Below are 23,175 nucleotides of genomic sequence, written 5' to 3'. Positions count from 1 at the left end.
TGCAGAATTGTTAACCTTGCTTCTCATTAGAACTTCATATTTATAGGCGTTGGAGAAGATGACCGTTGAATGCATTTAATGCTTTGCGTGTTCCGTACAGCATCGCATTTAATGTTATACGCTTTTGTCAACTACCTCGAGCCTTGTTCACGCTGTGTCTACTGACGTAGCCTAGAATAGCTTTTAACGTTCCTTTTGTCAGTCAGCGTAGCTTGCCACTTGTACTTCCTTCTGATCTGATGTTTGTGAATACAACGTTTGAATATCATCAGAGTCAAACAGCTTGGTGCATAGCATCTTCTGATCTTCTGACCTTGAAGTGCTTCTGAGCGTGATACCATCAGAACTTCAGTGCTTCTGTTCTCTTGTTCTTCTGATGCTTCCATAGACCCATGTTCTGATTCTGCTTCGACCATCTTCTGATGTCTTGCCAGACCATGTTCTGATGTTGCATGCTGAACCCTTTGAGACAAAGCTTCTGAGCGCTGAATTATGCGTACTCTTTTATATATTTCCTGAAAGGGAAATTGCATTGGATTAGAGTACCATATTATCTTAAGCAAAATTCATATTATTGTTATCATCAAAACTAAGATAATTGATCAGAACAAATCTTGTTCTAACAATCTCCCCCTTTTTGATGATGACAAAAACATATATAAATGATATGAATTTGCGATCAGAAAGAACAGACGGCAAAAGACAAATTACACAGCTATAGCATAAGCATATGAATATGTCTCCCCCTGAGATTAACAATCTCCCCCTGAGATAAATAATCTCCCCCTGAAATAAATACTCGAAGAACTTTAATAAAAGACTTCCCTGATTATTTCGGTAGAGACGATCATATAAGCTTCTGTCTTTAGAGAATTCATAGCTTCTGACTTCTGCTTCCATAGGACAGCTTCAGAACTAGAATTTCTTTAGATCCCTAGAACACTCACAGCTTCTGATTCCTGCTTCCATCTAGGACAGCTTCAGAACTTGAATTTCTTTGATCTTCTGAACATTCACAGCTTCTGATTTCTGCTTCCATTTAGGACAGCTTCAGAACTTGAATTTCTTTGATCTTCAGAACATTCACAGCTTCTGATTTCTGCTTCCATTTAGGACAGCTTCAGAACTTGAGTTTTCTGGATCTTTAGAACATTCGCAGCTTCTGATTTCTGCTTCCCTCGGATAGCTTCAGAGCTTTGAATTTCTACCAACATTACTTCATGCTAGATTTGTATCAGAACATTGTTGAATGTACCAGAGCATCATCAGAGCATCTCTACATCCTGAAATGTTACAGAACAAAAACTAAACGACAAAAGTCAGCATGAACGAGTCAGAACATAGAATATATGTTTGAACACATTATATGTATCAGAGCCATATAGGCTAAAATAATGTATCAAAGCAAATAGAATTTTGTCAAAACATAATAGACAAATATGGATCAAATTCTACTATCAGTGCTTCTGATTCTTGAAGCTTGATAGCACTCAGCTTGCTTCAGTTTCCATGGTTTTGCTTCTGTGTTTGCTTTGAAGATTCTCTTCACTTCTTTATACCTGCAAAAACACTTAAACCATATAGAACTTGCAGTTCTTGTTAGTGAATGTGTGGGAGCTTTACCCAGCAACTGATAGATTAATCAAATCATTTATCATTTATCTTCTCCCCCTTTTTGTCATAACATCAAAAAGCAATATTTCAAAAGATTCAGATGCATAAAACGACAAATAGAATCACTGGAATGTAAATCAAGGAAACTTTTTCATTTATAATCAAAAGATATTACATGAAGATGTTTAACAAGCAAATGCAACAAGGAAAAGAAAACTACAAAGACCAAAGCCTAAGACCCTAGCTAAGACAAAGTCTGTGCCAGCATGCCATGAAGGAGTGAAACGCATCACTGACTGCTTCTTGGGCTTCCAGGCGAGGGGTCAGGGAGACTTGGTTCTGATGCAGATCTTCCACAATCTTTATCAGAGACAACATTCTCAGCGGGTGAAAATGAAGAGATTTCTTCGGAATGGGTTAAGGGAGAGGAAAGGTTAGATGAAGAGGAGGTTGAGTCTAGAAGGAAACAAGATGAGGAGGAAGATGGAGATGATGGAGGGCTTTCACCAGGGGGTTGAAACACACGTCTAGAATAGTTTCCAGATAACATTGCTTCGAATGGATTCACCTTGAGAGGATCATAGGTGATTTTTATCTTTTTGGGTTTGGAAGGAGATGTTTCAACAGCTTTTCTTTTGTTGTTTTGATCATTTTCATGATTTCCTGGGCTTGATGAAGAGTTCATGATGGATTTGCAGATAATGAACAGCTAGGGTTTGATATGAATGCAAAAAGATAGAGTGAATAGAGAAAATATGAGAGGGAAAGAGAAGTGTTTGAAGAGTATAAATAGAAAACTGAAAGAGAGTAAATGATGAAAAGCATTTAATGTTACGTGACGTGAGGAGAGATAATAAAGACAAATGAGGTGACTAGCACAGTTACCTATGGTCGGCGTCCCTTCAACTGCACGCATGCTTATCCATGAATAGTAACAACAGGTTTACCATCCCGAGATAAAACGTTACAGCTGTTTTGCTTTAAAAGAGGTTCTGAATCAACTTAGACAATGAAACGTTAGTAATAACCGAATCATAATTTCTAAAAGATTTCAATCAGAACTTCTGATAAAAAATAATCCATTTTCATTTCAGAAGATACTCATACATAAGAACTTCTCATCTTCTCATTCTGGGCATAAATCCATAGTGATGTTATGTTGAGTGGCAAATGAAATTAATAGACGAATAGATTCTAACCTGGCCACTGGTGCAAAGGTTTCTGTATAATCAATCCCTTCTTGCTGACTATAACCCTAAGCCACCAGTCTGGCTTTGTTCCTTACCACTTCACCTTTCTCACTGAGCTTGTTTCTGAAGACCCATTTTGTACCAATTATATTGAATCCATCTGGTCTAGGAACAAGATCCCAAACATCATTCCTTGTAAACTGATTCAGTTCTTCTTGCATAGCAATTATCCAGTCTGGATCTTCTAGAGCATGATCAACAGAAGTTGGCTCGATCAAAGATACAAGACCTAATTGACAGTCTGCATTGTTCTTAAGGAATGCTCTTGTTCTGATTGGATCATCCTTCTTTCCAAGAATGACATCTTCTGAATGACCAGAGATGAGTCTGGATGATCTTCTGACAGATGGTTCTTCAGAAATGCTTAGATCCTCCAGAGAAGCTGATACTTGATCTTCAGATTCTTTGCTTCTGAGAAGCTCTGCTTCTGATGCGTTGCTTCTTGGCTCAACAACTTCTGATATATCAATATCACAATCTGCAAAATTATCAAACTGCTTTGGTTTTTCAGAACCAAGCTTATCATCAAACCTGATATTGATTGATTCTTCTACAATCAATGTTTCAGTATTGTATACTCTGTAGCCTTTTGAGCGTTCAGAATATCCAAGAAGGAAACATTTTTGTGCTTTGGAATCAAACTTACCAAGATGATCTTTAGTGTTCAGAATAAAGCATACACATCCAAAAGGATGGAAATATGAGATGTTGGGCTTTCTATTCTTCCACAATTCATAGGGAGTCTTATTTAGAATAGGTCTGATAGAGATTCTATTCTGAATATAGCATGCAGTGTTTATTGCTTCTGCCCAGAAATGCTTAGCCATATTGGTTTCATTTATCATGGTTCTGGCCATTTCTTGCAGAGTCCTATTCTTTCGTTCTACAACTCCATTTTGCTGAGGAGTTCTAGGACAAGAGAAATCATGGGCAATACCATTTTCTTTGAAGAATTCTTCAAAGGATCTGTTCTCAAATTCACCACCATGATCACTTCTGACCTTTATGATTTTACACTCTTTTTCAGATTGAATCTGAATGCAGAAATCAAAGAACACTGAATGAGTCTCATCCTTGTGTTTCAAGAATTTTACCCATGTCCAGCGGCTATAATCATCTACGATGACTAATCCATATTTCTTTCCTCTGACAGATGCTGTTCTGACTGGGCCAAACAGATCAATGTGCAAGAGTTCTAATGGCCTTGAGGTAGACACAACATTCTTGGACTTGAATGCCGGTTTGGAGAACTTGCCCTTCTGACATGCTTCACAAAGAGCATCTGATTTGAATTTCAGATTAGGGAGTCCTCTGACCAGATTCAGTTTGTTAATCTGAGAAATCTTTCTCAAACTAGCATGACCTAATCTTCTGTGCCAGACCCACTGCTCTTCAGAAACAGACATAAGACAAGTCACCTTCTGACTCATAAGATCTTGCAGATCTATCTTATAAATGTTGTTCTTCCTCTTGCCTGTAAATAGGATTGAGCCATCCTTCTGATTTACAGCCTTGCAAGACTCTTGATTAAAGATTATATCATAACCATTGTCACTTAATTGACTGATAGATAAGAGGTTATGAGTTAATCCTTCTACAAGAAGTACATTAGAAATGGAGGGAGAGTTACCAGACTTTATAGTTCCAGAGCCAATTATCTTGCCCTTCTGATCTCCTCCAAACTTGACTTCTCCTCCAGACTTATGCACCAGGTCTTGGAACATAGACCTTCTTCCTGTCATGTGTCGTGAGCATCCAGAGTCCAGGTACCATGACATGTTGTGCTTTGTCCTTTTTGCAGTCAAGGATATCTGCAATAGGAATAATCTTATCCTTAGGTACCCACATCTTTTTGGGTCCTTTCTTGTTAGATTTTCTCAAGTTCTGATTGAACTTGGGTTTAACATTGTAAGCAATAGGAGGAACAGCATGATAGTTTTTAATGTGAGTTTCATGATATTTCCTAGGTTGTGTCACATGCTTTTTGGTGTGTGTTATGTGAAAACTTTGAGCATGTGAAGTGTGTCTAATATCATGGGAGTGGCCATACTTGAACTGATCATACAATGGCTTGTATGTGAATTTCATTTCATCAACAGGTTCAAGTTTGTATGGGGTTTCACCCTCAAAACCAATGCCTACTCTTTTGTTTCCAGACACAGCATATATCATAGAAGCTAGCTGACTTCTGCCAATACTTCTAGATAAGAACTTCCTGAAACTTAAATCATATTCTTTCAGAATATGGTTTAGACTAGGAGTGGATTTTTCTGAATCAGAAGGAGATCCAACATTATTGGATAATTTTAAAAGTTTTTCTTTTAATTCAGAATTCTCCAACTCAAGCTTCTTTGTTTCAAATTCAAACAGCTTTTTCAGCTTTTTGTATTTGAGACTAATCTGAGACTTGAGTTCCAGAAGTTCAGTTAGACCGGAAACTAACTCATCTCTAGTAAGTTCAGAAAATACCTCTTCAGAATCTGATTCTGATGTAGATTCTGATCCGTCATCTTCTGTCGCCATCAGCGCACAGTTGGCCTGCTCATCTTCAGAGTCTGAATCATCTTCTGACTCATCCCAGGTTGCCATAAGACCTTTCTTCTTATGAAATTTCTTCTTGGGATTTTCCTTCTGAAGATTTGGACATTCATTCTTGAAGTGTCCAGGCTCATTGCATTCATAGCACATGACCTTCTTCTTGTCAAATCTTCTGTCATCAGAAGATTCTCCACGTTCAAATTTCTTTGAACTTCTGAAGCCTCTGAACTTCCTCTGCTTGGTCTTCCAGAGTTGATTTAGCCTTCTGGAGATCAGGGACAGTTCATCTTCTTCTTCAGATTCTGATTCTTCAGGATCTTCTTCTCTAGCCTGAAAAGCGTTAGTGCATTTCTTGATATTAGATTTTAATGCAATAGACTTACCTTTCTTTTGAGGCTCATTTGCGTCCAGCTCTATTTCATGACTTCTCAAGGTACTGATGAGCTCTTCCAGAGAAACTTCATTCAGATTCTTTGCAATCTTGAATGCAGTCACCATAGGACCCCATCTTCTGGGTAAGCTTCTGATGATCTTCTTTACGTGATCAGCCTTGGTGTATCCCTTGTCAAGAACTCTCAATCCAGCAGTAAGAGTTTGAAATCTTGAAAACATCTTTTCAATGTCTTCATCATCCTCCATCTTGAAGGCTTCATACTTCTGGATTAAAGCTAGAGCTTTAGTCTCCTTGACTTGAGCATTTCCTTCATGAGTCATTTTCAAGGACTCATATATGTCATAGGCCGTTTCCCTGTTAGATATCTTCTCATACTCAGCATGAGAGATAGCATTCAGCAAAACAGTTCTGCATTTATGATGATTCCTGAAAAGCTTTTTCTGATCATCATTCATTTCTTGCCTTGTCAGCTTTACGCCTCTGGCATTTACTGGATGTTTGTAACCATCCATCAGAAGATCCCATAGATCACCATCTAGACCAAGAAAGTAACTTTCCAGTTTATCTTTCCAGTATTCAAAGTTTTCACCATCAAATACCGGCGGTCTAGTATAACCATTGTTACCGTTGTATTGCTCAGCAGAGCCAGATGTAGATGCAGGTGTAGACTTTTCACTTTCATCAACCATCTTTTACTGAAGCGTTTTTCTCTTCCTGAATCTTTTCTAAACACGGTTAAGTGCTTGCACCTTAGAACCGGCGCTCTGATGCCAATTGAAGGATAGAAAAACACTTAGAAAGGGGGGGGGGGGTTTGAATAAGTGTAGCTTCAAAAACTTGACAGATAAAAATAAATTGCACAGTTATTTTTATCCTGGTTCGTTGTTAACTAAACTACTCCAGTCCACCCCCGCAGAGATGATTTACCTCAACTGAGGATTTAATCCACTAATCGCACGGATTACAATGGTTCTCCACTTAGTCAGCAACTAAGTCTTCCAGAGTCTACTGATCACACACTGATCACTCCAGGAACAACTGCTTAGATACCCTCTAAGACTTTTCTAGAGTCTACTGATCCACACGATCACTCTAGTTACAACCTGCTTAGTTCACTTCTAAGACTTCCTAGAGTATTCTGATCCACACGATCACTCTAGTTCCTTACAACTTAATGTAATCAATTCTAAGAGTATTACAATTGCTTCTTAAAAGCGTTAATCACAAACTGTGATATTTCTCTTAACGTTTAAGCTTAATCTCACTAATATATTACAACAGCAATGTAGTGAGCTTTGATGAAGATGAAGATTCTGAGTTTTGAATTGAACAGCGTTTCAGCAAGTTTGATATGAGTTGTTTTGGTGCAGAATTGTTAACCTTGCTTCTCATCAGAACTTCATATTTATAGGCGTTGGAGAAGATGACCGTTGAATGCATTTAATGCTTTGCGTGTTCCGTACAGCATCGCATTTAATGTTATACGCTTTTGTCAACTACCTCGAGCCTTGTTCACGCTGTGTCTACTGACGTAGCCTAGAATAGCTTTTAACGTTCCTTTTGTCAGTCAGCGTAGCTTTCCACTTGTACTTCCTTCTGATCTGATGTTTGTGAATACAACGTTTGAATATCATCAGAGTCAAACAGCTTGGTGCATAGCATCTTCTGATCTTCTGACCTTGAAGTGCTTCTGAGCGTGATACCATCAGAACTTCAGTGCTTCTGTTCTCTTGTTCTTCTGATGCTTCCATAGACCCATGTTCTGATTCTGCTTCGACCATCTTCTGATGTCTTGCCAGACCATGTTCTGATGTTGCATGCTGAACCCTTTGAGACAAAGCTTCTGAGCGCTGAATTATGCGTACTCTTTTATATATTTCCTGAAAGGGAAATTGCATTGGATTAGAGTACCATATTATCTTAAGCAAAATTCATATTATTGTTATCATCAAAACTAAGATAATTGATCAGAACAAATGTTGTTCTAACAGAGGATAGCATACATGACAACAAAAGATATTAAATCTAAAAAATGAATAGAAAATAAAATAGATAAATTTTGAGTTTAATTTTTTTTTTATATAGAGTGAAAAATGAATGTGTATTGATCACACATTCTATAGAAATTCTAAAAATACATAAATCACTTCATTAAAGTGTTATTTTTATTTTTGTCAAAAAAATATTTTGAAATTTATTTAATCTTCGAATTAAACTTGTTTGGATATTTCTTTATTTTCTTACAATTGAAAAAAAAACATTTTAATCTTTAAATTAACCTCATAACAATATTTTACACCCTTAGACAGTAAGTTAGAAAAAATTCGACTTTTTTTAATAAATGTTACATTATAAATTAATCTCACAATAAATCATAAACATTTGTCATTCAATAATAAGATCAAATATTCAAACAAAAATATTGGTAAACCATACATCATTTTTCATGACATACAACAAACTATAATACAAAATGTCATAATGTTAATATCAAAATACAAAATAAAAGACAATTATTGCGTATATATGATTTATTGTTCCTCGTCTACCTCCTGTACTCCAACGCATGTCATGCATTTGCTAAGATGACATGTAGACTGGTCATTTGAGGAGTATCTTTCTCAAACTCGCTCCTAGTTATGACCTCACTCTCAATAGTCACAATATGGAGATATATCGACAACACATCAATGACATGGTCTGCCCTTGTCTGCTCATCTTCTAAGATCTTTTGATGAGTTTATTCCTAACAAACACCTTTTGATAATCCTCTCGAAGCAAGTCAGGCAGGACTGCAATTGTTTTGTATGTTTTAGTGTCTTAAGTATTCTGTGGGTAAAAAATGTCTTATCCTTGTTCCATGGGAGACATTCCTTTTTATAGTTAGCTCTCTCTCTCTCTCTCACACACACACACACAGTCTCTCTGTCTTTCCATATTCATGAAGTGCTAACCCTTCAGATACCGCTTTAAAGTTCATGTAACATCCGTTGTCATAATTGATGAAACTCCTTCTCCATTTCCATAACTTCCGTGCAACACTCAAGCTACAGTAATCGTCGCGTCGGTTTGATACCTCGAACATCCGACTTAACGTGTATCCCATCCTGTTGACCTTACTCCTCGACCCCATGGCTGGGAACCCCCTTTCACTCGACCTCATAATCGACCACCGAGTAATAGTCATATCTGACATCCTACATGTACACATCATCCTTTTTGCTTCTATGTGTACTCCTCACATGAGTATCAAGTCAGCCTTGAAAATTTTTAGAGTGTATAGAGTTGACCTCGAGGAATCTCCTTATGCATCTGGTGTAATACAAGGATATGACACTCTAAAAAAACATTAAATATAGTTTAAAAAAATTATATTTAAATATCATTTAGAATGCAATTTTGTTGTACTTATTTGCATTAATATGGAACATTTAGTGGCATGGCTCATGTTAAAATAGTTTTTACAAAAATGATGTATTTATTTAAAAATTATATCATATGATTGAAAAAAAAAAGTTTTTATTTTTTTTAAGAGAGTAAAGCGGGCTTGTCTGCATGTCCGTCATTAAACAGAGCGAGTCTGGTAATTTAGCCCGCACTTTCTATGCTGAGTATCCCATTTTTTTGGGCTTTTGCGGGACGAATTTAAAGAAGATAAATATGCTTGTTTGCTACCCATAAAAGTATATATTCCTTCTACTCTTTTTTACAAACAAATTTTAACTTTTTAAATCATTGAATAATTAAAATATCTGATTTATATGTTATATATAGTTCTAATATATCATTTATTCAATAAATTTAAAAAAAATCAAATTGTACTTATAAAAAGAATGGAGGGAGAATCATTTACCGGCTCAAATGCACATATCTCATTTGATGGGGTGTAGATAGAAGAACAAATTATGAGTCCGGTAGATTTTGAAATCGGGCCTTTGTTAATATCATTCATTTTTAATTATAAATTATTTTTTTTATTTTTTATTTAATTAAAAAAACATCTTCCCGTCCACCGCCGTCTTCATCTCAGAGCTGTGCCATTCACCAAGCTTCCTCCTCCGCCGCTGAAGTGGCCCTATCCCCTCTCCCTCTCTCTTTCACCGTTCAACATTCTCACCATATATTGTTTTTTCGTAGCTAATAGAATTCTCCACAATGGATCTACTCAACCAATACTCCGACAACAACGATCCCGACTCCCCAATTCAAAACCCTAACTCACCGGAAAACTCCTCCCCACCCCGCCTCCTCCCTTCCCGCTCCGCCGCACCCAAAGTCGACGACACCATGCTCGCCCTCACCGTCGCCGACCCTAAAACCCTATCAAAACCCATCGATCCAACTCAACACGCCGTCGGTTTCAACCCTACTTACGACCAGCTCTGGGCCCCCATCCAAGGTCCCTCCCATCCTTACGCTAAAGATGGTTTAGCACAAGGTATGCGAAACCATAAGCTAGGTTTCGTCGAAGATGCCAACATTGAACCCTTTCTCTTCGATGAACAGCATAACACTTTTCTGAAATTCGGTTACGCTGCTGACCCCTCTGCCTCGAATTACATTGGGGATTTTGATGCTTTGCAGAAGAATAATGCTGCTTCTGTTTACAATATGCCTCACCGCGAGCAAAAGAAGAGGAGAATCGAAGCGTTGAAGAAGAAGGAAGAGAATGACGAGGAAGAAGACGATAACAACGCCGGCGAAGAAGGCGTTCAGAGTGAAAACCCGGCTTCCGAGGCGTGGTTGTTGAAGAATAAGAAGAGTCCTTGGGCTGGAAAGAAGGAAGGTTTGCAAGGAGAGTTAACAGAGGATCAGAAGAAGTACGCGGAGGAGTATGCTAAGAAGAAAGGTGAAGAGAAGAGTGGTTTTGGTGGTGAAAAGGTTGAGGCTGTTAAAGATAAGAGTACTTTTCATGGGAAAGAGGAAAGGGATTATCAAGGGAGGTCTTGGATTGCGCCTCCTAAAGATGCGAAAGCGAGTAATGATCATTGTTATATACCGAAGAGATTGGTTCATACTTGGAGTGGACACACGAAAGGGGTTTCTGCGATTCGGTTTTTTCCCAAGGCTGGTCATTTGATTCTCTCTGCTGGGATGGATACTAAGGTTAAGATTTGGGATGTTTTCAATACTGGAAAATGTATGAGAACTTACATGGGACACTCTAAAGCTGTTAGGGATATTTGTTTCACCAATGATGGAACCAAGTTTCTGAGTGCTGGTTACGACAAGAATATCAAGTATTGGGATACCGAAACGGGACAAGTCATTTCCACTTTCTCCACTGGGAAGATCCCTTATGTTGTGAAGCTTAACCCAGATGAGGATAAGCAGAATGTTTTGTTGGCTGGTATGAGTGATAAGAAGATTGTTCAGTGGGATATGAATACAGGGCAGATCACTCAAGAGTATGATCAGCATTTAGGGGCTGTGAATACCATTACTTTTGTTGATAACAATAGGAGATTTGTTACTTCTAGTGATGACAAGTCCCTCAGAGTATGGGAATATGGTATTCCTGTGGTTATAAAATATATTAGTGAGCCACACATGCATTCTATGCCTTCTATTTCGCTTCACCCCAACGCCAACTGGCTTGCCACGCAGAGTTTGGATAATCAGATACTTATTTATAGCACGAGGGAGAAGTTTCAACTTAACAAAAAGAAGAGGTTTGCTGGACATATTGTTGCTGGATATGCCTGTCAGGTCAATTTTTCTCCGGATGGACGCTTTGTCATGTCGGGAGATGGTGAGGGTAAGTGTTGGTTCTGGGATTGGAAGAGTTGCAAAGTCTTTAGAACTCTCAAGTGTCATGAAGGTGTCTGCATTGGTTGTGAGTGGCATCCTTTGGAACAGAGCAAAGTAGCAACATGTGGCTGGGATGGGTTGATAAAGTACTGGTAAGTAAACTCTTATGAAGTGCCGCTTATAATTACATAATCCTATACATGCTGTTTTTTTAAACATGCCTCATTGTCATAGTTACTCGGTGCATGCAAGCTTTCCTGTTACCATTTTGATAGAATTCCGTGTATACTACTCAAACTAATATAGGTCTCTCGTTTATTTTCCTCATCTCTTAGCTTGTTAGACTGCATTGAATTATAGGGTCATGATAGTCATAATCAGTTTGTTGGGCTGAGTGTCTAGCAGGAGACATGGGGAGGTGTTTGAGTAGAAATTTCTGTAAAGATTTGATATGATGAAGTCACCTGAGTCCTTAAATGATCTTCATATTGGCAACCTCTAGATTTTAGGACAACTATCACTGATATCTACAGCCCTTTGACACTTGTGTAGGTACTCTGTCTCATGTGCCTAATCCTTTCTTTTCCATTGTCATTGTGTATGTGAAAGCCAACATCCCTTGTGTGTGGCATGGATAGCTTGTTTTAACCGGCTTTTGTTCAAGAAAATAATGGTCTATTTTTGCTGGATCTTTTGACTTAGAACTAGAAGAGTGTCGTGGCTATTTAACTCTTATATCATGTCTGTACCAAAGTGTTTGATGTTGAGTAAACTACCACTCATCCTCAACCTTGGCACACACTTTCACATTAATCCCCACACGATGGAAACCAGACTTTTTTTCACTTACGTATGAGTTTGCTAATCATTTCATCTAGGGATTTTGTTTGTAGTAAGTAAGGACATGCATAGCTGTTTGGCACATTTAATTGCATGCAATGTTTGGTGTGGACTAGCATTCATGACCCCTAATCAAGTGTTTCAAAAGGATTTGGGTTTGTCTGTTTTAGACACCGTTTGGCAGATTAGGCACCTTCGTTTTCACTTACCACTAATAGAGAGTTAGAGACCACAGACTCCAGGGACTAAGGAGACCAATAGAATCATAGGTCAATGATTGTTATGTTTTTTTAGTCTAGGGACTTTCACAAAGGGCAATGCCAGTGTCTGAGACGAAAATGGTAGTTAGATTTTATGATGTTCTAGAATGTTTGAAATTCGGATGATTATTGGAATTTATATGTGAATAATACTTTGATTCTGGTTTTAAAAAAAGGCTCCCTTCTCTCTATCATGATAGACGTGGTGTTGAAATCAAGTTAATCTTTGGGCAATATGGAGTATTATTATTTTTGTATTTATAGGAGCATATACAGGTCTGCCGGGGTTTAACACAAACAATTTTAAGCGAGTTAAGTCAAATTCGATACCTAGAATTGTACACTGTATATGCTCCTATAAATACAGAAATAATAAAACTCCATATTGCCCAAAGATTAACCTCATAGTTGTAGCACTCAACTCCAACAAATGCTTATAAAAAAAAACTCCAACAAATGCTTATAAAAAAAAAACTCCAACAAATGCATCTACAACTCCGATGTGAACCCATCTTCAAATAATGTGAACTATGTTGTGTTGAGTCTCAACCTCATAGCTCTCAGCTTAAATGTAGTCTGTAGATAAAAGATTCAGTGATTTTTTCTAAATCAGTTAGGAAAATATTTGCTGCTGCGTTGAAATTGAGGAGGACATAGAACTAGTTTTAGTTCATGTAGCTTTACCTTGTGTTGTTGGTGGAAATAAAAGCAAGGATACCTATGCTCTTTAACTGTGTGTAGACTGTAGAGTGGACAAAAATAGATATCACAAGCAGCTGCATTGCTTCTTTAAAATGTTATTTTATTTTAGAAAACAATTTGTCATGAAGCTCCTTAGCATTAAATAAGTAGTAGGGGAATTATTATAATAGTTCTTGATAGATTTGTGGATTATATTGACAAGAAAAGGAAGAGTTGTGATAGTATTAAGCTGGTCGATAGCTTTAAGTGATTGCAACAAATAGTGCTCTCAGGACACAGGAGCTATAAGTCTGCCTAGTTTTTGTTTTGTTTATAGATGTTTATATCCTTTTGTTACAGTAATAAAATTGCTCCTCTGACAGCGTCATGCCATTTATCCTCGAGTTTCAAGATTGATATGTTGTCTTTTGCTTGTTTATTGATGTAAACCATTTTGGCAGTTGTTGCATATTGTTTGATTTCGATATGATTCCACAGATATCCATATTTGTTGTATTCACACACACAATTCTTAATCCCTTTTGCTTTCATTCTTTATAAATAAATCTCTGTACCACAAATATCCAGATTTGTACTCTAACGAATCGTTGCGTTGGACCAAATGTTTGTATTTAGCTGAGTTCAAACATGAAAACAAACACACTATTAATATAAGTTTCTGGATATAGATGTTTATTGAGTCAACGTCTTAATGTTGGGTTGCAGGGACTAGTTTCTTCTGTTCATGATGTCCGATGCTGGAATCAAGTAGCAGAAGCAGGGTAGATAACACAGCTTGAAGACCAAAGGAGTAGCAACATACTGGATTCACATGCTGACATGGTCATCCTTAGCTAAATTTTCAATGGCATTACTCAAATACTATGATGAGATTTCTTTTACACTGATCAAGACACTGTCGCCAAGCATTACATGCTAATTGTATTGTTGTGTTACCATAAGAGAGTATTTATTTGGGATGCTTTTAGACTTTTGTATAATAGTCATTTAAGTTAGTTATTCAACAGTTTGAAAAAATCCCTCTCATGTTGCTGTTTAATTAAGTTTTGCGCTTGGGGTTGTGAATAATTTTGAGATTTTTGTCACTGCATAATATGAAAAGTATGGGCTAATATGATGCTGCTACATTTTTCTGAGCAACAACCAGCACGATGCTGCTACTGCATGATAGCATTGGAGCTGAATATGCTGAGCAGGATACACGGAGTTGCCACTGACCATAAATTTTCAGGATTCTTAAACTCATGACATCCAATTTTCCTTATCAATGCAACTTAACGGAGGTTTCAAAAACAACTTAAGGGTTATTACTTGCTATTTTAACATTGTAGGAAAAATCAAATATTAATATTAAATTAAGGTCAGTGACGTGCCGAATATACTATGATAGATATTTAGTTCAAAATTTAACAAATATTTTCAACAAAGGGAGTTTTTTTCTTGGTTGAATAATGTATGTTTAATGGAGTGTTTGTTTGGGTGGACGGATAAACCTTTTAAAAGTTTTGGTTTGTAGATTTAGTTTCTAAGTCGTCGGTTTGGTTAGTAAGTTCATCCTGGTTAAAAGCACAATTTGGTTGGAGATCAACCTAATTCAAAGTCAACTATGATTCAGAAAATATTTAGAGAGAGAAGCTCTCCCTTCTCTCTAAACTTAGGGTTCCCCGTGTTCCTCTCTTTTGATGGGTGTCACCTCTCCTCTTGTAGGGGCTCCTCCTCCTTCATGAAAATATTCACCACCATTATGGTGGTCATCTCCTCTTCAATGGAGGTTTCTCCCCCATTGTAAGTTTTCCTTCCTCTCTTTTCATTTCTTTGAAACCCTCACTCATGTTAGATCCATACATGCTTCTTCCTCCAAGCTCCATCAAGCTCCTCCTCCTCTCCACCATCAACCATCATCAACCATCAATCGTTTTCAACTCCAAAATCACCCCCACCAACCAATGGCCTAGAGTGGTATCGACATGGAAAACGACCCCCACCGGAGCCGCCACCACTAGAAGATAAGGAAGCCCGAATTTTATGTGTGTGTGTTTCATGTAATAGTTTATTTTATTGTACTTGTTTTGTTGTGGGTTCTATTTTTTCTTGTTTGGTTTGTTTTGTTGGATGTGTTGTTATTAGGCTTAGGTTGTTTTAAGTTTTGCTCAATGTATTTGATGAAATGCCTCAAAGAAGCTTGGACGAAGGAAATGTGTTTTGGAGTAATAATCTTACTAGGGATGTGGCAAATCAAACTCCTCTTTTCAGTCAACAATTGTTTCATTCACAAGTTGTGAGATTAATCAATATTGTGAACCTGAATAATCGATTTGAGCGTGATAAAGCTAGTGTCAAAGCTAAAGATATGATCCGTAATTGGATAGATTTAAAGATTGGAGTTCCAAAACTCACATGTCTCTTGTGGAAGAACTTTGCTTGGTTGATTGGATTAAAGTTTTGGTTTCTATCCTCTCAAAAGCGTTTTAATGTCCATAGCTTGTTAGTCTTAATTATTAGTGATGTTGTCAATATTTGTACTCTCTCTTTTTCATCTAATGAATGAGATTGTTTTCTATAAAAAAAACTGATTCAAAGTCTCATCTTAGTTCATGAGTTCAACTCGGTTTAAAAATTCATTTTTGTTCGAGATAAGTCTAGTTCAAAATCTTATCTTGTTTTGTGGTCATCCTAGTCAAAACCATGATTTGATTTGTGAGTTGAGTCTGATTTAAAAGCTCACCTTGGTTTGAGATAAGTTTGTAGAAAATCTCGATTTAGTTTGGAGACTAACCGCTTCAAGTTCGTATTTGGAAGGAAGGCTAACAACTGATTATCTCCGCAAGTCCGTGTTTAGAATGAAGACTAACCGCTTCTCTTCGTTATTCGTTGTTTTGTTGAAAGTTAGCCTGAAATTTTATTTTTTTCTTGTATAAGGGAGTTAAAGAGTTTAACCTACCAAAAGCTCTTAATCATTACTGAATATTCTCAAGATCAATTCTTGGGGACATGATTAAGTCGTCTTGACTGAACCTGTATAAATCTTTGGTGTCATTTCTCTTACCCTTAACTCTTTACTTTCTGCATATTTATTTTTCACTGATATTTGCTAAAAATATTTGAAAAATAATTTTAAACTCTGAAAATAATAATGGAATATTTTCAAACAATCATTTTTTTAAAACCCACGACTCGATTGGCGTTAGGTTTGAATTATAGTAAGTTGGATTTAGAATTTTTATTCAAAGTATTAATTTAAATCGTATAAAACTCTAATCAACAGTCTGTTTATCCCTACTCACCAAATAAATGGAGAAGTAGTAGATAAATCTAGTTTATTTTGGACCGTACATGAAAAGAGAAAATTTGAAATTGATTTCTAAACCAAGAATTTTCTAGTAATTTCCTTAGATTATAGTAAACTTCTTTTTATTAAAAATTGTAAAAATGACAAGGAAATATGGGATATTCTTTAAATTATGTATGGAGTTTCTCCAAGTATCGAACAAGAGAAATTGAACACACAAGGCGAAGAAGATGGAGGTTTCTTTCATATATGTCTTTAAAAATTTAGAAATATTAAAAATAATATTGGAACATTTGTCACTAACTAATATCTAAGAGTTAAGAATTAGAAATTTAATCCAATCATTAAATCAAGAGATGAAAGTACTTATGAATTTCAGGAAAAATCAAAGAAGAATGAAATTAGAGAAAAATTAAACGAACTAGTTCAATTACTTAAAAATGAAGGCATAAACTTCCTCAGCAACTTCATCAAACTCCTATCAAACAACTCTCATGCAAGGCCAGACCCAGGGCCTAAAAAAGAAGGGGCCTCAAAAATTTAAGTTTATGGATTCTGATAATTAATAAAAAACATGTTAAATATTATATATATTACATTAGTATGTCAATAAGACCATTTACAATGGGGGTGTTGAAAAAATTATTCAATAGTTGAATGTCTACAATGGTTTGTTGAATGAGGTGTTTAATGTGATGTGGATTAATTGGTGTTGAAAAGATTCAACATGTTGAATGAGAAAAAAGTGGGGCCACATGCAACACTTTACACAATTTTATTGGTTGTTGTGATTATTTAGATTTTATTTTCTTTTAATCATTTAAAATTAATTATTTCATAGTAAATAAATTATTTATTTATTTTTATTTTTATCAAAATTCATTATTTTTTTTCCTCTATAAATAGAGACTTGGTTCATTTGATTTGGACTCATAAAAAAAAATTCACTTTTTTCTCTCAATTTTTTTTCTATTTAGCCTTAAAAAAATCATTGTTTGTAGCTCTAAACATCCTTGTAGTGAAATGGATCCCAACAATAACCCTTTTAACACCCAAAATTTTACTAATTATTCTTGTTTGTGAGCCGAGTCTATTGTACTAATTAAATTATGTGTGTTTCATTTTTTGTGTGTTTCTTTTTTAGTGTGTTGTGTGTTTAGTGTATTTATTGCATTTTTAAGTTTTTTTATAATTTTATTTTTTTTAAAAAATAACTATTTTTACATCTCTTATTTATTACTTGCAAGAAAAAAAATTAAGAATAGAAAATTAGAAAAAATAAATAAATTATTAAATTTAAAAAAAAAAGTTTAAATATTAATTATTTTAATTTAATTTTAATTGATAATAGATATTAATATATAATCATAAAAACAAAACTTTAAAAGAAAATAAGAATATGATGTGGGGTAGGGTGTTGAATTTTATTAAACAAAACCATTGTAGTGAAAAAAAATTGAATAGGTGTTGAATTATTAGGTGGAAGAGAGAGAAGATGATGTGGAAGATAAAAAGTGAAAAAGTAGGGTGTTGAATAATGTAACCATTATACATAGTCTAAGAGCAAATGGTGTACTGGTTGCGTGTTGACTTTGGTAACTGCATTCTCCTTGATTTGATTCCCGTGTCCTTTATTTTGGCAATAATTGTTTTAATTGGCCTTTTAAAAGTTTCAATTTAATTGTTTTAAGTGGCCTTTTAAAAGTTTCAAGCTTATCATTTAAGGTTTTTATAAATTACTTAAAATGATCTTTATGATCCTATAATAAATATAGTGTAATTTATTTTAATTTTTTTAATATTAATTTAATATTTTATTATTTTGTTCTAATTTTTCTAAAACTTAAAATATCACTTCTTGTGTGTAGAGTCACATGTCCAACAAGAATAAGTAGAGAATTGGTCAATCGAAAGAGAAAAAACATAAATGATGCACTAGTAAAGTTCACGGATAGAGCGAAACGACAAGGAGAGATTGAAGGAAGGATAATAAATCAACAAATACACCTTTAAGAAAGGAGATGCAGATGAAAAACAAGACACTCACACTCAACAAAATTGAGTGAGGAATGAAGATAGATTTGAACGAAAATTGACGAGGAATCAATATGAAGAAGGGGTTCTTGAACTCAATCTTGGATAAGAACTATTTTCACACAAATACATCTTAAAATAACAAATAAACAACTCTTAAAAGATTGATTTTAAATGTTTAAATATGATTTTTCTATTTAAAATAAATTACTTACGGTAAAATACTCCGCATAACTGTAAGGAAATTTCTCATTCTATCTTATGAATTTTTTACTCACCATGTGTGTTTTTTAAAAATATCCTCTGGAGGTGTATATTTGGAAGTAAAATAAAAAATACTTCCATAAATACATTTACAAAAGTGTTGACAAAAATAAAATTTCGATGGCTAAAAGTATTATGGAGTGGATTGAGATATCCTTTAATTATAATTAATCAAATATTCTGAAATTTTGGCAATTTAAATTTATTTTTCATTTAATATTTTTATGAAAAAAATGTACTGTACCATATCCATTCGCGCTTGTGCTATTTAACACCTCTCCGTAATATAAATCTCCCTTAAACAAATCTAATAACCAGTCATCAAATTAAACGCAAATTCAACCCTGCTTTCACTTCCCCGCGATCTAACCTGGTATTCAATTCCGCTTCTTCCCCTTTTCCATTTTTGTTTTCTTCTCCTTTCTTCCATTTTTATCAGAATTCGAATCTTTACTTTCATTCTATTTTATTCACTTTCCTATACTAACATGTTAACCACAGATTTAGAACTTGTATTATACGTTTAGAGAGTTTCAGAGTAGTTGGTTACGCTTATAGGCATGGCTGGTCAAACTGAAACCCTAGATAATTCTATAGATGGTGTTTTGGGGGCAAGTGGTGCTGAGTTGAATCATGATTTAGGTTTTCATGGATCAATTGGGGAGGGTAAAGATGTGAATCCTGTTATTGAAGGAGTTTTAGGGTTTGAGAGTGAGAAGATTGAGTTGGGTGGTGATGAAGCAGCTTTGAAAACATTGGATGAGAACAAGGAGGTGGTTAGTGAAATACTGGAGAAGGAAGTGGTGATGAGTGATGTTGCTGAGGTTGAGTTAGAAGAAGGGAAGGTTGGCGTTTCTGAGAAGATTGATGATTTGCATATAGATGGTGTTTTGGAGGCAAGTGATGCTGATTTGAATGAGGATTTGGGTTTTGATGGATCGATTGAGAAAGGTAAAGATGTGAATCCTATTGTTGAAGGAGTTTCTGGGGTTGAGGGTTTTGTGAGGTCCTTAGAAGGTAACATTGAGAGTGAGATGATTGAGTTGGGGGGAAATGAGGCAGCTTTGAAAACATTGGATGAGAAGAAGGTGGTGGTTAGTGAAATATTGGAGAAAGAAGTGGTGATGAGTGATGTTGTTGAGGTTGAGTTAGATGAAGGGAAAGTTGGCATTTCTGAGAAGATTGATGATTCACATGAAGAGCTAGAATTTAGTGATGCGGAAGAGGTAAAAGTAAAAGCAAAGGGTGGAAAAGTTGTAAAGTATGTCTCCATGAAGAGTTCGGGAAAAAGTTATCAGGCGAGGTATCAGCTGCCGGTAGAAAAAGAAGGGAAGTTTTCTATGAATGATTTGGTTTGGGGAAAGGTGAGAAGTCACCCGTGGTGGCCGGGGCAAATATTTGATCCTTTGGATTCATCTGCAAAGGCGATGAAGCATTTTAAGAAGAACCGCTATTTGGTAGCGTATTATGGGGATGGAACGTATGCATGGAATGAAGGGTCTAAGTTGAAGTCCTTTAGGTCTCATTTCTCTTATATTGAAAAGAATAAAAAATCGGAAGCGTTCCAGAGTGCTGTAGATTCGGCTTTGGATGAAGTCAAAAGACGAGTAGAATTTGGGCTAGCATGTTCCTGCATACCGAAAGATACCTATGACAAGATTAAACACCAGACTATTGAAAACTGTGGAATTCAACAAGAGCCGAGTTTCGTAAACAGAGTTGATGACTCTTTAAGTGTTAGCTCCTTTTTACCTGAGAAGCTTATCGAATACTTGAAAGATTTATCTAAGTTTCCAACCGAAGGCTTTGATCGATTGGAGCTTTTAATAGCTAAGACTCAGTTACTTGCATTTTATCGTTTAAAGGGTTACTCTTGCTTGCCTGAATTTCAATATTTCAGAGGTTTGGACGATGACATCAACCCTTCAATTAACGATACTGATAAAAGATTGAGTGAAGTTAATGAGCACACAATTCATGTGGGTGAAATTGGCGATCAAACTGGTACCGGAGATTCAAAAGCCATAAACAAATCCCGTCGCAAGCGTAAACATCATCTAAAGGATGATGTCTATCCAGCAAAAAAGAAAAGCTTGTTAGAACAAGCAAGTGTGACTCCAGATTCTACCCATGGTGATTATCAGAATGACGAGGCCATTGCTAATCTGACTTACCCGGTCCTTTCCAAGAAACGGAAGACTATTAATCTTTACGCTGATGTCTCAGGAATGAAAAGCAGAACAAAAACTATTTCCCTCAAAAAAAGTTCAAACACCACAATACAATCATTTAAAATTGGTGAATGTATCCGTAGGGTTGCTAGCCAACTTACTGGGCCTCCGTCTTTATTGAAATGTTCCGGGGACAGATCTCAGACGGCAGATGGAAATGTAGATAGTTTTTCAGGAAATGAATTTGATTCCTTCTCTCCCAATTTTGAGGAAACTCAGAACTCAAGCTTGACTTTTCCTACAGAGGTTTCATCTCTAGATGATTTGCTATCTTTACTTCAGCGTGTAGCACAAGAACCACAGGGAGATTACAGTTTCTTGAATGTTATTGTGAGTTTCTTCTCTGATTTTAGGAATTCAATCGTAATGGCCGATGATTCTGAGAAAGAAATCTTACCTACAAATGAAGTTGGCACTAAAAAGAAGAAACAACCCACAGGTGGATCTCCTGAAACATTTGACGCTGATGATCTGAATGACACGCATTGCGTACAGAATGGTTCTGAAGAACAACCACAGAGAAGCGGAAGACTTGACCATCAGCAGCATGCCCTCTCTGAACTAGAAAAACCTGTTCATGTGTATACCCGTAGGTCGTATGCCAGGAAACAATGTTTTGATAACAACCATGCTGAGGTTCCTGAAAAACCTTCTGGTTATATAGATGAGAAATCCCCAGCTGAACTTGTTTTGAACTTTGCTGAGTTGGATTCTGTTCTCTCAGAAACAAGCCTGAATAATATTTTTAAGCATTTTGGACCTCTAAAGGAATCTGAAACAGAAATTGATAGAGGAACTAGCCGGGCAAGAGTGGTTTTCAAGAAGTGTGCTGATGCGGAGGTTGCTTTCAGTAGTGCTAAAAAGTTTAATATATTTGGACGAAGTCATGTAGATTACCAGCTGAACTACTCACCAAGTGCATTTATGAAAACTGCATCTTGTTCTATAATGCCGGATGAGGAATTGCATTTTAATCTTTCCAATGTTGAGCTTAATATGGTCTGAATCATTTGGTAAATAACTTCTACCTTTCATATGCATTATTTTGGGATTGAATTCTTTGATATGTGCACTTATTATGGCTAATGTGGTTGTAGTATATACTGTGCTATGCCTTTGATTTGAGGGCTGATTGAATCATTTCCTTTCTAGGTCATGAAACTTTTAGTGCCAATGTTGCTCTTACGAAAGCATATTGGTTGAAGAACTGGAGGATGTTCTACGTTCTTCAATCCAGCCATGACAAAAGGAAATAAGTGTCTGGCAACAGTATGAGAGTATGAGACTACTAAAGAAAGAATTTCGGAAGAAAATAAGGTATTGGCATTTGGCATCATTAAAGCCAAAAGTCACTTTAATTAAATTTGTCCAAGTAATACCTTGTTTTCTTTCAAAATAATTTCTTTAGTAGTCTCGTTGTTGCTGGCCACTTATTTCGTTACTGACATTTATTTTAAATGCAATCTTCTATTAAAAACAAATTACATTTGCAATTCTCATTGTAGGGAGTGCTGAAAACGTGGTGGCAGCATATATATAACTGATTATTCTGCAAAACCAGTTTATTATTCAATGGCTTCCAAGTGAGGTAACCAGAATGTCGATTCATCTGGTCATCCATTATTCTTTATAGATTTCATTTTGGTAGTAGGATGCATCATGTTACAGCTTCTTAGTTTGCGATGCTTTTACTAATGTCCCGCTCCTTATTGTAGTTGCCATTTACAGATTCTTTGTGAACTCTTTAGTCTGTATCTATTCTCTTACTTTAGTGGTTTAGAGGTTAGCACTATTCATATGGGTTAGGGTTACTATTACAAACTATGCTTCAGAAATTTGTAAGTGAAAAAATATGTTAATTAGACCCTTTGATGTCTTACCTTTTACAACAACAGCAAATTGGTTCAAGTGGTAAAGAGATTTGGGTTTCTTAAATAAGTGGTCGGGGTTTCGATCTCAATTTCTGTCTATTGCGTATGGAGAGAACTCGGTTGAGATGGGAGAATCT

General features: G+C 36.0%; 2 protein-coding genes across 4 annotated transcripts; both read left to right on the top strand.

The window, feature by feature from the left end:
- The first annotated feature begins 9,785 nt into the window (after window positions 1-9,785).
- On the top strand, window positions 9,786-14,388 carry LOC131623726 (uncharacterized). Of its 2 annotated transcripts, XM_058894749.1 has the most exons (2): window positions 9,787-11,699; window positions 14,055-14,388. In XM_058894749.1, the coding sequence occupies exons 1-2, from the start codon at window positions 9,952-9,954 to the stop codon at window positions 14,059-14,061; spliced, it is 1,755 nt and encodes a 584-aa protein (XP_058750732.1). In that variant the 5' UTR covers window positions 9,787-9,951; the 3' UTR covers window positions 14,062-14,388. The 2 variants fall into 2 exon arrangements, with proteins under 2 accessions (XP_058750733.1, XP_058750732.1); XM_058894750.1 differs by lacking the exon at window positions 14,055-14,388 and having other exon boundaries at window positions 9,786-11,703.
- A 4,820-nt stretch (window positions 14,389-19,208) lies between these two features.
- On the top strand, window positions 19,209-23,105 carry LOC131623724 (PWWP domain-containing protein 5-like). 2 transcript variants are annotated; one of them, XR_009290287.1, is made up of 3 exons: window positions 19,209-22,180; window positions 22,320-22,484; window positions 22,673-23,105. XR_009290287.1 is itself a non-coding variant. In XM_058894747.1 (2 exons), exon 1 carries the CDS (start codon window positions 19,497-19,499, stop codon window positions 22,170-22,172), a length of 2,676 nt encoding a protein of 891 aa, XP_058750730.1. In that variant the 5' UTR covers window positions 19,209-19,496; the 3' UTR covers window positions 22,173-22,180; window positions 22,673-23,105. The 2 variants fall into 2 exon arrangements, 1 of the variants encoding a protein (XP_058750730.1); XM_058894747.1 differs by lacking the exon at window positions 22,320-22,484.
- Window positions 23,106-23,175: the final 70 nt, after the last annotated feature.

This window comes from Vicia villosa, unplaced genomic scaffold (genome assembly GCF_029867415.1).
Source record: "Vicia villosa cultivar HV-30 ecotype Madison, WI unplaced genomic scaffold, Vvil1.0 ctg.000077F_1_1, whole genome shotgun sequence".
In the NCBI taxonomy this organism is placed as follows: Eukaryota; Viridiplantae; Streptophyta; class Magnoliopsida; order Fabales; family Fabaceae; genus Vicia; species Vicia villosa.
Note: the sequence above shows the minus strand (reverse complement) of the source record. Positions and strands in the feature narration are given on the sequence as shown.

Coding starts and splice junctions, on each gene's coding strand:
- LOC131623726 (XM_058894749.1), top strand. CDS start 9,952: ATGGATCTACTCAACCAATACTCCGACAACAACGATCCCGACTCCCCA.
- LOC131623724 (XM_058894747.1), top strand. CDS start 19,497: ATGGCTGGTCAAACTGAAACCCTAGATAATTCTATAGATGGTGTTTTG.